Source organism: Leptodactylus fuscus, chromosome 9, assembly GCF_031893055.1.
Source record: "Leptodactylus fuscus isolate aLepFus1 chromosome 9, aLepFus1.hap2, whole genome shotgun sequence".
In the NCBI taxonomy this organism is placed as follows: domain Eukaryota; kingdom Metazoa; phylum Chordata; class Amphibia; order Anura; family Leptodactylidae; genus Leptodactylus; species Leptodactylus fuscus.
The window spans coordinates 87,749,767-87,764,166 of record NC_134273.1 but is presented as its reverse complement, the minus strand read 5'-3'; the positions used below and the strand labels follow the sequence as shown (position 1 = coordinate 87,764,166).

Sequence of the window (14,400 nt, the reverse complement as noted above, 5' to 3'; positions counted from 1 at the left end):
AGGTGAGATCTGCTGGGACCCTATTTGATCTGTAGGTGTTATCCCCCTCACCTTCCAAAATCATTTTCTCTCCTGCAAGATCTTTTGTGCAAATGTTCACAAAATCACCAAAACTTCAGTCTACAAACAGCAGCGAATATGAGGAGGGGGAGGAGGGAGATGCAGCTGCAGGTTCTCACCTCCATGATATGGAACTGAATGCTGTGAGAGGGGGGAGGGTGTAGCCGGAGGGAGACACCTGATTGGCTTACACAACTCTTACATCACACCAGGAGCTTGCCCTCTTATAATAATGGTAATAATAATCTATATCCCTCCAGGCAATGCGCTACATGGAGCTAATCCCTAAGAAGTTGCAGCCGGTAGCCGGCACAGAAGGGGCTCATTACCGACGCCTGCAGCTGCTGAAGCAGTTACCCGCCTATGACTACGACCCCCAATATTGCAAAGGGCTGTCTGAGGGTGAGAAGTCTGTCATGGAAGCCTTTGTGAAGTACTACAAGGAGAATGTGATGGGGGTGGCAGAGGTGGCATTGCCATGTAGTGCCAAGCAAGAAGAAAAGGATCCAAACAACACAAACAGCACAACCGACGAGCCGGCTGACAAGAAGGATTATGTAAGTACAGTGGGTGACGCTGTCCTGTATATCACATATAATGGGTTATCGCCACCCACCTGCATGTAACACTGATAAATCCCCACATCTATATACTACATAGGGAAAATACTGAACGTGCTTTCATCGTGGCTGCACCAATGCTCACCCAGCTTTACCAGAAACAGGACAAACTAAGACATTGGATTTGAAAAGATGTTGAAATATTTCTGTTTTCATTTTATAGTTGTGTGAATTGTGCCAAAACCTGATGCCAGCTGATGCTCCAGCTGTATACGCTGACTGGGCAGGGAGCAAGAAACAATGGCATCCAGCCTGCTTTGTGTGCTGCCAGTGCAGAGAACCCCTGGTGAACCTCATATATTTCTGGAGAGGCAACCGCCTGTGGTGTGGACGACATTACTGTGAAAGTGAACGGCCTCGCTGCACTGGATGTGATGAGGTGAGGATGGGAACTACAAGTACCATTGTAACTAATACTGCCCCTATGTACAAGAATATAACTACTATAATACTACTCCTATGTACAAGAATATAACTACTATAATACTACTCCTATGTACAAGAATATAACTACTATAATACTACCTCCTATGTACAAGAATATAACTACTATAATACTACTCCTATGTACAAGAATATAACTACTATAATACTACTCCTATGTACAAGAATATAACTACTATAATACTACCTCCTATGTACAAGAATATAACTACTATAATACTACTCCTATGTACAAGAATATAACTACTATAATACTGCTCCTATGTACAAGAATATAACTACTATAATACTGCTCCTATGTACAAGAATATAACTACTATAATACTACCTCCTATGTACAAGAAGATAACTACTATAATACTACCTCCTATGTACAAGAATATAACTACTATAATACTACTCCTATGTACAAGAATATAACTACTATAATACTACTCCTATGTACAAGAATATAACTACTATAATACTACTCCTATGTACAAGAATATAACTACTATAATACTACTCCTATGTACAAGAATATAACTACTATAATACTACTCCTATATACAAGAATATAACTACTATAATACTACTCCTATGTACAAGAATATAACTACTATAATACTGCTCCTATGTACAAGAATATAACTACTATAATACTACCTCCTATGTACAAGAAGATAACTACTATAATACTACCTCCTATGTACAAGAATATAACTACTATAATACTACTCCTATGTACAAGAATATAACTACTATAATACTACTCCTATGTACAAGAATATAACTACTATAATACTACTCCTATGTACAAGAATATAACTACTATAATACTACTCCTATGTACAAGAATATAACTACTATAATACTACTCCTATGTACAAGAATATAACTACTATAATACTGCTCCTATGTACAAGAATATAACTACTATAATACTACCTCCTATGTACAAGAATATAACTACTATAATACTACTCCTATGTACAAGAATATAACTACTATAATACTATCTCCTATATACAAGAATATAACTACTATAATACTACTCCTATGTACAAGAATATAACTACTATAATACTACCTCCTATGTACAAGAATATAACTACTATAATACTGCTACTATGTACAAGAATATAACTACTATAATACTACTCCTATGTACAAGAATATAACTACTATAATACTACCTCCTATGTACAAGAATATAACTACTATAATACTGCTACTATGTACAAGAATATAACTACTATAATACCACCTCCTATGTACAAGAATATAACTACTATAATACTACTCCTATGTACAAGAATATAACTACTATAATACTACCTCCTATGTACAAGAATATAACTACTATAATACTACCTCCTATGTACAAGAATATAATTACTATAATACTACTCCTATGTACAAGAATATAACTACTATAATACTGCTCCTATGTACAAGAATATAACTACTATAATACTGCTCCTATGTACAAGAATATAACTACTATAATACTACCTCCTATGTACAAGAATATAACTACTATAATACTACCTCCTATGTACAAGAATATAACTACTATAATACTACCTCCTATGTACAAGAATATAATTACTATAATACTACTCCTATGTACAAGAATATAACTACTATAATACTGCTCCTATGTACAAGAATATAACTACTATAATACTATCTCCTATATACAAGAATATAACTACTATAATACTACTCCTATGTACAAGAATATAACTACTATAATACTACCTCCTATGTACAAGAATATAACTACTATAATACTGCTACTATGTACAAGAATATAACTACTATAATACTACTCCTATGTACAAGAATATAACTACTATAATACTACCTCCTATGTACAAGAATATAACTACTATAATACTGCTACTATGTACAAGAATATAACTACTATAATACCACCTCCTATGTACAAGAATATAACTACTATAATACTACTCCTATGTACAAGTATATAACTACTATAATACTACCTCCTATGTACAAGAATATAACTACTATAATACTACCTCCTATGTACAAGAATATAATTACTATAATACTACTCCTATGTACAAGAATATAACTACTATAATACTGCTCCTATGTACAAGAATATAACTACTATAATACTGCTCCTATGTACAAGAATATAACTACTATAATACTACCTCCTATGTACAAGAATATAACTACTATAATACTACCTCCTATGTACAAGAATATAACTACTATAATACTACCTCCTATGTACAAGAATATAATTACTATAATACTACTCCTATGTACAAGAATATAACTACTATAATACTGCTCCTATGTACAAGAATATAACTACTATAATACTACTCCTATGTACAAGAATATAACTACTATAATACTATCTCCTATATACAAGAATATAACTACTATAACACTACTCCTATGTACAAGAATATAACTACTATAATACTGCTCCTATGTACAAGAATATAACTACTATAATACTACTCCTATGTACAAGAATATAACTACTATAATACTGCTCCTATGTACAAGAATATAACTACTATAACACTACTCCTATGTACAAGAATATAACTACTATAATACTACCTCCTATGTACAAGAATATAACTACTATAATACTGCTACTATGTACAAGAATATAACTACTATAATACTACTCCTATGTACAAGAATATAACTACTATAATAGTACCTCCTATGTACAAGAATATAACTACTATAATACTGCTACTATGTACAAGAATATAACTACTATAATACTACCTCCTATGTACAAGAATATAACTACTATAATACTACTCCTATATACAAGAATATAATTACTATAATACTACTCCTATGTACAAGAATATAACTACTATAATACTACTCCTATACACAAGAATATAACTACTATAATACTACTCCTATGTACAAGAATATAACTACTATAATACTACTCCTATGTACAAGAATATAACTACTATAATACTACTCCTATGTACAAGAATATAACTACTATAATACTACTCCTATGTACAAGAATATAACTACTATAATACTACTCCTATGTACAAGAATATAACTACTATAATACTACCTCCTATGTACAAGAATATAACTACTATAATACTGCTACTATGTACAAGAATATAACTACTATAATATTACCTCCTATGTACAAGAATATAACTACTATAATACTACTCCTATATACAAGACTATAATTACTATAATACTACTCCTATGTACAAGAATATAACTACTATAATACTACCTCCTATGTACAAGAATATAACTACTATAATACTACTCCTATGTACAAGAATATAACTACTATAATACTACTCCTATGTACAAGAATATAACTACTATAATACTACCTCCTATGTACAAGAATATAACTACTATAATACTGCTCCTATGTACAAGAATATAACTACTATAATACTGCTAATATGCACAAGAATATAACTACTATAATACTACTCCTATATACAAGAATATAACTACTATAATACTACTCCTATGTACAAGAATATAACTACTATAATACTGCTCCTATGTACAAGAATATAACTACTATAATACTGCCCCTATGTACAAGAATATAACTACTATAATACTACTCCTATGTACAAGAATATAACTACTATAATACTACCTCCTATGTACAAGAATATAACTACTATAATACTACTCCTATGTACAAGAATATAACTACTATAATACTGCTCCTATGTACAAGAATATAACTACTATAATACTGCTAATATGTACAAGAATATAACTACTATAATACTACCTCCTATCTACAAGAATATAACTACTATAATACTACTCCTATATACAAGAATATAACTACTATAATACTACTCCTATGTACAAGAATATAACTACTATAATACTACCTCCTATGTACAAGAATATAACTACTATAATACTACTCCTATATACAAGAATATAACTACTATAATACTACTCCTATGTACAAGAATATAACTACTATAATACTACCTCCTATGTACAAGAATATAACTACTATAATACTACCTCCTATGTACAAGAATATAACTACTATAATACTACCTCCTATGTACAAGAATATAACTACTATAATACTACTCCTATTTACAAGAATATAACTACTATAATACTACTCCTATGTACAAGAATATAACTACTATAATACTACTCCTATTTACAAGAATATAACTACTATAATACTACTCCTATGTACAAGAATATAACTACTATAATACTGCTCCTATGTACAAGAATATAACTACTATAATACTACACCTATGTACAAGAATATAACTACTATAATACTACTCCTATGTACAAGAATATAACTACTATAATACTACCTCCTATGTACAAGAATATAACTACTATAATACTACTCCTATGTACAAGAATATAACTACTATAATACTGCTCCTATGTACAAGAATATAACTACTAGAGATGAGCGAACAGTGTTCTATCGAACTCATGTTCGATCGGATATTAGGCTGTTCGGCATGTTCGAATCGAATCGAACACCGCGTGGTAAAGTGCGCCATTACTCGATTCCCCTCCCACCTTCCCTGGCGCCTTTTTTGCTCCAATAACAGCGCAGGGTAGGTGGGACAGGAACTACGACACCGGTGACGTTGAAAAAAGTAGGCAAAACCCATTGGCTGCCGAAAACATGTGACCTCTAATTTAAAAGAACAGCGACGCCCAGCTTCGCGTCATTCTGAGCTTGCAATTCACCGAGGACGGAGGTTTCCGTCCAGCTAGCTAGGGCTTAGATTCTGGGTAGGCAGGGACAGGCTAGGATAGGAAGGAGAAGACAACCAACAGCTCTTGTAAGAGCTAAATTCCAGGGAGAAGCTTGTCAGTGTAACGTGGCACTGACGGGCTCAATCGCCGCAACCCAGCTTTCCCAGGATCCTGAATGGAATACACTGTCAGTGTATTCCCGTATACCCGATATATACCCCGATACCCGTTCCAACGGTGTGCCCCCCCACCTTCACCCCAGAAATACCCTGCAAGTCCCCTAGCAATAGAATTGGGGCTATATACACCCACAATTTTTACTACTGGTATACAGTGCCATTGTCTGACTGGGAATTCAAAGAATATATTGGGAATACAAATACCCTCATTTCTTGCTACTGCCATATAGTGCCAGTTTCTGACTGGTAATTCAAAGAATATATTGGGGTTACGTGCACCCACAATTTTTACTACTGGTATACAGTGCCATTGTCTGACTGGGAATTCAAAGAGTATATTGGGAATACAAATACCCTCATTTCTTGCTACTGCCATATAGTGCCAGTTTCTGACTGGGAATTCAAAGAATATATTGGGGTTACGTGCACCCACAATTTTTACTACTGGTATACAGTGCCATTGTCTGACTGGGAATTCAAAGAGTATATTGGGAATACAAATACCCTCATTTCTTGCTACTGCCATATAGTGCCAGTTTCTGACTGGGAATTCAAAGAATATATTGGGGTTACGTGCACCCACAATTTTTACTACTGGTATACAGTGCCATTGTCTGACTGGGAATTCAAAGAGTATATTGGGAATACAAATACCCTCATTTCTTGCTACTGCCATATAGTGCCAGTTTCTGACTGGGAATTCAAAGAATATATTGGGGTTACGTGCACCCACAATTTTTACTACTGGTATACAGTGCCATTGTCTGACTGGGAATTCAAAGAGTATATTGGGAATACAAATACCCTCATTTCTTGCTACTGCCATATAGTGCCAGTTTCTGACTGGGAATTCAAAGAATATATTGGGGTTACGTGCACCCACAATTTTTACTACTGGTATACAGTGCCATTGTCTGACTGGGAATTCAAAGAGTATATTGGGAATACAAATACCCTCATTTCTTGCTACTGCCATATAGTGCCAGTTTCTGACTGGGAATTCAAAGAATATATTGGGGTTACGTGCACCCACAATTTTTACTACTGGTATACAGTGCCAATTTCTAACTAGGAATTCAAAATGCGCAAGGCTCCCGGAAAGGGACGTGGACGAGGCCGTGGGCGAGGTCGGGGGAATGGTTCTGGGGAGCAAGGTAGCAGTGAAGCCACAGGGCGTCCCGTGCCTACTCCTGTGGGGCAGCAAGCATTGCGCCACTCCACAGTGCCAGGGTTGCTTGCCACATTAACTAAACTGCAGGGTACAAACCTTAGTAGGCCCGAGAACCAGGAACAGGTCTTGCAATGGCTGTCAGAGAACGCTTACAGCACATTGTCCAGCAGCCAGTCAGACTCTGCCTCCTCTCCTCCTATTACCCAACAGTCTTGTCTTCCTTCCTCCCAAAATTCCGAAGCTTTACAGAACAATAACCCAAACTGTCCCTGCTCCCCAGAGCTGTTCTCCGCTCCTTTCATTGTCCCTCAACCTGCCTCTCCACGTCACGATTCCACGAACCTAACAGAGGAGCATCTGTGTCCAGATGCTCAAACACTAGAGTCTCCTCCATCTCCGTTCGATTTGGTGGTGGATGACCAGCAACCCACCCTCATCGACGATGATGTGACGCAGTTGCCGTCAGGGCATCCAGTTGACCGGCGCATTGTGCGGGAGGAGGAGATGAGACAGGAGTTGGAAGAGGAAGTGGTGGATGATGAGGACACTGACCCGACCTGGACAGGGGGGATGTCAAGCGGGGAAAGTAGTGTGGATGTTGAGGCAGGTGCAGCACCAAAAAGGGTAGCTAGAGGCAGAGGCAGAGGTCAGCAGCTTAGGCGAAGCCAGGCCACACCCGGAATCTCCCAAGATGTTCCAGTTCGTACCCAGCCCCGAAAAACTCCCACCTCGAGGGCACGTTTCTCGAAGGTGTGGAGTTTTTTCAAGGAATGCGCCGAGGACAGATATAGTGTTGTCTGCACAATTTGCCTCTCGAAATTGATTAGGGGCTCTGAGAAGAGCAACCTGTCCACCACTTCAATGCGCCGTCATTTGGAATCCAAGCACTGGAATCAGTGGCAGGCAGCAACGGCAGGACAAAGGCCGCCTGCCGTTCACGCCACTGCCACTGCCTCTGCCTCTGCCACTGCCACTGCTGACTGTGCTGGCGATGCACTCCAGAGGACGAGCCAGGACACCACTTCATCTGCCTCCGCCACTTTGTTGACTTCTACCTCATCCTCCCCTGGTCCTGTCTTATCTCCTTCTCCTGCACCATCAAAGGCACCATCAGGCGTTTCTTTACAACAACCCACCATCTCTCAGACATTGGAGCGGCGGCAGAAATACACTGCTAACCACCCACACGCGCAAGCCTTGAACGCCAACATCGCTAAACTGCTGGCCCAGGAGATGTTGGCGTTCCGGCTTGTTGAAACTCCCGCCTTCCTGGACCTGATGGCAACTGCGGCACCTCGCTATGCCGTCCCTAGCCGTCACTACTTCTCCCGGTGTGCCGTCCCCGCCTTGCACCAGCACGTGTCACTCAACATCAGGCGGGCCCTTAGTTCCGCGCTTTGCACAAAGGTCCACTTGACCACCGACGCGTGGACAAGTGCATGCGGACAGGGACGCTACATTTCACTGACGGCACACTGGGTGAATGTAGTTGAGGCTGGGACTGCTTCCCAAACTGGCCCGGTGTACCTCGTCTCCCCGCCTAACATTCCTGGCAGGGACACGAGAAGAACACCCCCCTCCTCCTCCTCCTCTACCGCCTCCTCCTCCGCCACCGCCTCCTCCTCCGCTGTTAGATTGACCCCAGCTACGAGTTGGAAACGTTGCAGCACTGGCGTTGGTAGACGTCAGCAGGCTGTGCTGAAGCTGATCAGCTTGGGGGACAGACAGCACACTGCCTCCGAGGTGAGGGATGCCCTCCTCGATGAGACGGCAATATGGTTTGAGCCGCTGCACCTGGGCCCAGGCATGGTCGTTTGTGATAACGGCCGGAACCTGGTAGCAGCTCTGGAGCTTGCCGGACTCCAACATGTTCCATGCCTGGCCCACGTCTTCAACCTAGTGGTGCAACGTTTCCTAAAGAGCTACCCCAATGTTCCAGAGCTACTGGTGAAAGTGCGGCGCATGTGCGCCCACTTTCGCAAGTCGACAGTAGCCGCTGCTAGCTTAAAATCTCTCCAGCAACGCCTGCATGTGCCACAACACCGGCTTTTGTGCGACGTCCCCACACGCTGGAACTCAACGTTTCAGATGTTGAATAGAGTGGTTGAGCAGCAGAGACCTTTGATGGAATACCAGCTACAAAACCCTAGGGTGCCACAAAGTCAGCTGCCTCAGTTTCACATCCATGAGTGGCCATGGATGAGAGACCTTTGTGACATCCTACGGGTCTTTGAGGAGTCCACAAGGAGGGTGAGCTCTGAGGATGCGATGGTGAGCCTTACAATCCCGCTCTTGTGTGTTCTGAGAGAATCCCTGATTGACATCAGGGATAACTCAGATCACACAGAGGAGTTAGGGATAGCATCCGATCCGTCACAGCTGGAGAGTAGGTCCACACATCTGTCCGCTTCACTGCGTTTAATGGAGGAGGAGGAGGAGGAGGAGGAGGAGGAAGAAGAGTTGTCCGATGATGTGATGGTGATACAGGAGGCTTCCGGGCAACTTCGAATCGTCCCATTGTTGCAGCGCGGATGGGTAGACATGGAGGATGAGGAGGAAATGGAGATTGAACTTTCCGGTGGGGCCAGAGGAGTCATGCCAACTAACACTGTGGCAGACATGGCTGAGTTCATGTTGGGGTGCTTTACAACCGACAAGCGTATTGTCAAAATCATGGAGGACAACCAGTACTGGATCTTTGCTATCCTTGACCCCCGGTATAAAAACAACATCTCGTCTTTTATTCCGGTAGAGGGGAGGGCCAATCGCATCAATGCTTGCCACAGGCAATTGGTGCAGAATATGATGGAGATGTTTCCAGCATGTGACGTTGGCGGCAGGGAGGGCAGTTCCTCCAGTAGGCAACCAAGTTCTCACCGGTCCACACAAACGAGGGGCACACTGTCTAAGGTCTGGGACACCTTGATGGCACCCCCTCGCCAAAGTGCCGCCACGGAGGGTCCTAGTGTCACCAGGCGTGAGAAGTATAGGCGCATGTTGCGGGAATACCTTTCCGACCACAGCCCTGTCCTCTCCGACCCCTCTGCGCCCTACACGTATTGGGTGTCGAAGTTGGACCTGTGGCTTGAACTTGCCCTATATGCCTTGGAGGTGCTGTCCTGTCCTGCCGCCAGCGTCCTATCTGAGAGGGTGTTCAGTGCAGCCGGTGGCATCATCACTGACAAGCGCACCCGTCTGTCAGCTGAGAGTGCCGACCGGCTCACTTTGATAAAAATGAACCACCACTGGATAGAGCCTTCATTTTTGTGCCCACCTGTGTAAAGCACCCCAACATGAAACTCCATGTCTGTACTCAACCTCTCCAATTCCTCCGCATCCTCATACTCATCCACCATAAGCGTTGCACAATTCTGCTAATACTAGGCTCCCTCCAACATGATTTCCCCCAACTCTGCTGGTTAGAGGCTCCCTCCACCCTGATTTCCACCAACTCTGCTGGTTAGAGGCTCCCTCCACCCTGCTTTCCCACAACTCTGCTGGTTAGAGGCTCCTTCCACCATGAATTTGCCCAAACTGGGCTGTTTAGAGGCTCCCTCCACCATGAATTGGTCCAAACTGGGTTTTTTAGAGGCTCCCTCCACCATGAATTGGTCCAAACTGGGCTGGTTAGAGGCTCCCTCCACCATGAATTGGTCCAAACTGGGCTGGTTAGAGGCTCCCTCCACCATGAATTTGCCCAAACTGGGCTGGTTAGAGGCTCCCTCCACAATTAATTGGTCCAAACTGGGCTAATTAGAGGCTCCCTCCACCATGAATTGGTCCAAACTGGGTTTTTTAGAGGCTCCCTCCACCATGAATTTGCCCAAACTGGGCTGTTTAGAGGCTCCCTCCACCATGAATTGGTCCAAACTGGGCTGGTTAGAGGCTCCCTCCACCATGAATTTCCCAAAACTTGGCTGTTTAGAGGCTCCCTCCACCATTAATTGGTCCAAACTGGGCTGGTTAGAGGCTCCCTCCACCATGAATTTGCCCAAACTGGGGTGGTTAGAGGCTCCCTCCACCATTAATTGGTCCAAACTGGGCTGGTTAGAGGCTCCCTCCACAATTAATTGGTCCAAACTGGGCTAATTAGAGGCTCCCTCCACCATGAATTGGTCCAAACTGGGTTTTTTAGAGGCTCCCTCCACCATGAATTTGCCCAAACTGGGCTGTTTAGAGGCTCCCTCCACCATGAATTGGTCCAAACTGGGCTGGTTAGAGGCTCCCTCCACCATGAATTGGTCCAAACTGGGCTGGTTAGAGGCTCCCTCCACCATGAATTTCCCAAAACTTGGCTGTTTAGAGGCTCCCTCCACCATTAATTGGTCCAAACTGGGCTGGTTAGAGGCTCCCTCCACCATGAATTTGCCCAAACTGGGCTGTTTAGAGGCTCCCTCCACCATGAATTTGCCCAAACTGGGCTGGTTAGAGGCTCCCTCCACCATGAATTGGTCCAAACTGGGCTGGTTAGAGGCTCCCTCCACCATGAATTTGCCCAAACTGGGCTGTTTAGAGGCTCCCTCCACCATGAATTTGCCCAAACTGGGCTGGTTAGAGGCTCCCTCCACCATGAATTGGTCCAAACGGGTTTTTAGAGGCTCCCTTCACCATGAATTGGTCCAAACTTGGCTGTTTAGAGGCTCCCTCCACCATGAATTTGCCCAAACTGGGCTGTTTAGAGGCTCCCTCCACCATGAATTGGTCCAAACTGGGCTGGTTAGAGGCTCCCTCCACCATGAATTTCCCAAAACTTGGCTGTTTAGAGGCTCCCTCCACCATTAATTGGTCCAAACTGGGCTGGTTAGAGGCTCCCTCCACCATGAATTTGCCCAAACTGGGCTGTTTAGAGGCTCCCTCCACCATGAATTTGCCCAAACTGGGCTGGTTAGAGGCTCCCTCCACCATGAATTGGTCCAAACTGGGCTGGTTAGAGGCTCCCTCCACAATTAATTGGTCCAAACTGGGCTAATTAGAGGCTCCCTCCACCATGAATTGGTCCAAACTGGGTTTTTTAGAGGCTCCCTCCACCATGAATTTGCCCAAACTGGGCTGTTTAGAGGCTCCCTCCACCATGAATTGGTCCAAACTGGGCTGGTTAGAGGCTCCCTCCACCATGAATTTCCCAAAACTTGGCTGTTTAGAGGCTCCCTCCACCATTAATTGGTCCAAACTGGGCTGGTTAGAGGCTCCCTCCACCATGAATTTGCCCAAACTGGGGTGGTTAGAGGCTCCCTCCACCATTAATTGGTCCAAACTGGGCTGGTTAGAGGCTCCCTCCACAATTAATTGGTCCAAACTGGGCTAATTAGAGGCTCCCTCCACCATGAATTGGTCCAAACTGGGTTTTTTAGAGGCTCCCTCCACCATGAATTTGCCCAAACTGGGCTGTTTAGAGGCTCCCTCCACCATGAATTGGTCCAAACTGGGCTGGTTAGAGGCTCCCTCCACCATGAATTGGTCCAAACTGGGCTGGTTAGAGGCTCCCTCCACCATGAATTTCCCAAAACTTGGCTGTTTAGAGGCTCCCTCCACCATTAATTGGTCCAAACTGGGCTGGTTAGAGGCTCCCTCCACCATGAATTTGCCCAAACTGGGCTGTTTAGAGGCTCCCTCCACCATGAATTTGCCCAAACTGGGCTGGTTAGAGGCTCCCTCCACCATGAATTTGCCCAAACTGGGCTGTTTAGAGGCTCCCTCCACCATGAATTTGCCCAAACTGGGCTGGTTAGAGGCTCCCTCCACCATGAATTGGTCCAAACGGGTTTTTAGAGGCTCCCTTCACCATGAATTGGTCCAAACTTGGCTGTTTAGAGGCTCCCTCCACCATGAATTTGCCCAAACTGGGCTGTTTAGAGGCTCCCTCCACCATGAATTGGTCCAAACTGGGCTGGTTAGAGGCTCCCTCCACCATGAATTTCCCAAAACTTGGCTGTTTAGAGGCTCCCTCCACCATTAATTGGTCCAAACTGGGCTGGTTAGAGGCTCCCTCCACCATGAATTTGCCCAAACTGGGCTGTTTAGAGGCTCCCTCCACCATGAATTTGCCCAAACTGGGCTGGTTAGAGGCTCCCTCCACCATGAATTGGTCCAAACTGGGCTGGTTAGAGGCTCCCTCCACCATGAATTTGCCCAAACTGGGCTGTTTAGAGGCTCCCTCCACCATGAATTTGCCCAAACTGGGCTGGTTAGAGGCTCCCTCCACCATTAATTGGTCCAAACTGGGCTGTTTAGAGGCTCCCTCCACCATGAATTTGCCCAAACTGGGCTGGTTAGAGGCTCCCTCCACCATGAATTGGTCCAAACTGGGCTGGTTAGAGGCTCCCTCCACCATGAATTTGCCCAAACTGGGCTGTTTAGAGGCTCCCTCCACCATGAATTTGCCCAAACTGGGCTGGTTAGAGGCTCCCTCCACCATGAATTGGTCCAAACGGGTTTTTAGAGGCTCCCTTCACCATGAATTGGTCCAAACTTGGCTGGTTAGAGGCTCCCTCCACCATGAATTTGCCCAAACTGGGCTGTTTAGAGGCTCCCTCCACCATGAATTGGTCCAAACTGGGCTGGTTAGAGGCTCCCTCCACCATGAATTTCCCAAAACTTGGCTGTTTAGAGGCTCCCTCCACCATTAATTGGTCCAAACTGGGCTGGTTAGAGGCTCCCTCCACCATGAATTTGCCCAAACTGGGGTGGTTAGAGGCTCCCTCCACCATTAATTGGTCCAAACTGGGCTGGTTAGAGGCTCCCTCCACAATTAATTGGTCCAAACTGGGCTAATTAGAGGCTCCCTCCACCATGAATTGGTCCAAACTGGGTTTTTTAGAGGCTCCCTCCACCATGAATTTGCCCAAACTGGGCTGTTTAGAGGCTCCCTCCACCATGAATTGGTCCAAACTGGGCTGGTTAGAGGCTCCCTCCACCATGAATTGGTCCAAACTGGGCTGGTTAGAGGCTCCCTCCACCATGAATTTCCCAAAACTTGGCTGTTTAGAGGCTCCCTCCACCATTAATTGGTCCAAACTGGGCTGGTTAGAGGCTCCCTCCACCATGAATTTGCCCAAACTGGGCTGTTTAGAGGCTCCCTCCACCATGAATTTGCCCAAACTGGGCTGGTTAGAGGCTCCCTCCACCATGAATTGGTCCAAACTGGGCTGGTTAGAGGCTCCCTCCACCATGA

At 43.7% G+C, this 14,400-nt stretch overlaps 1 protein-coding gene across 1 annotated transcript in view; it reads left to right on the top strand.

Annotated features, from left to right (window-relative positions):
- The window catches only part of LMCD1 (LIM and cysteine rich domains 1), a 47,412-nt gene that overhangs the window by 30,161 nt on the left and 2,851 nt on the right, over positions 1–14,400 (top strand). Inside the window, exons 4-5 of the mRNA XM_075287691.1 lie at positions 321–617; positions 844–1,059. Coding sequence (XP_075143792.1) covers positions 321–617; positions 844–1,059 — 513 coding nt within the window. The remainder of the gene's footprint in view (positions 1–320; positions 618–843; positions 1,060–14,400) is intronic.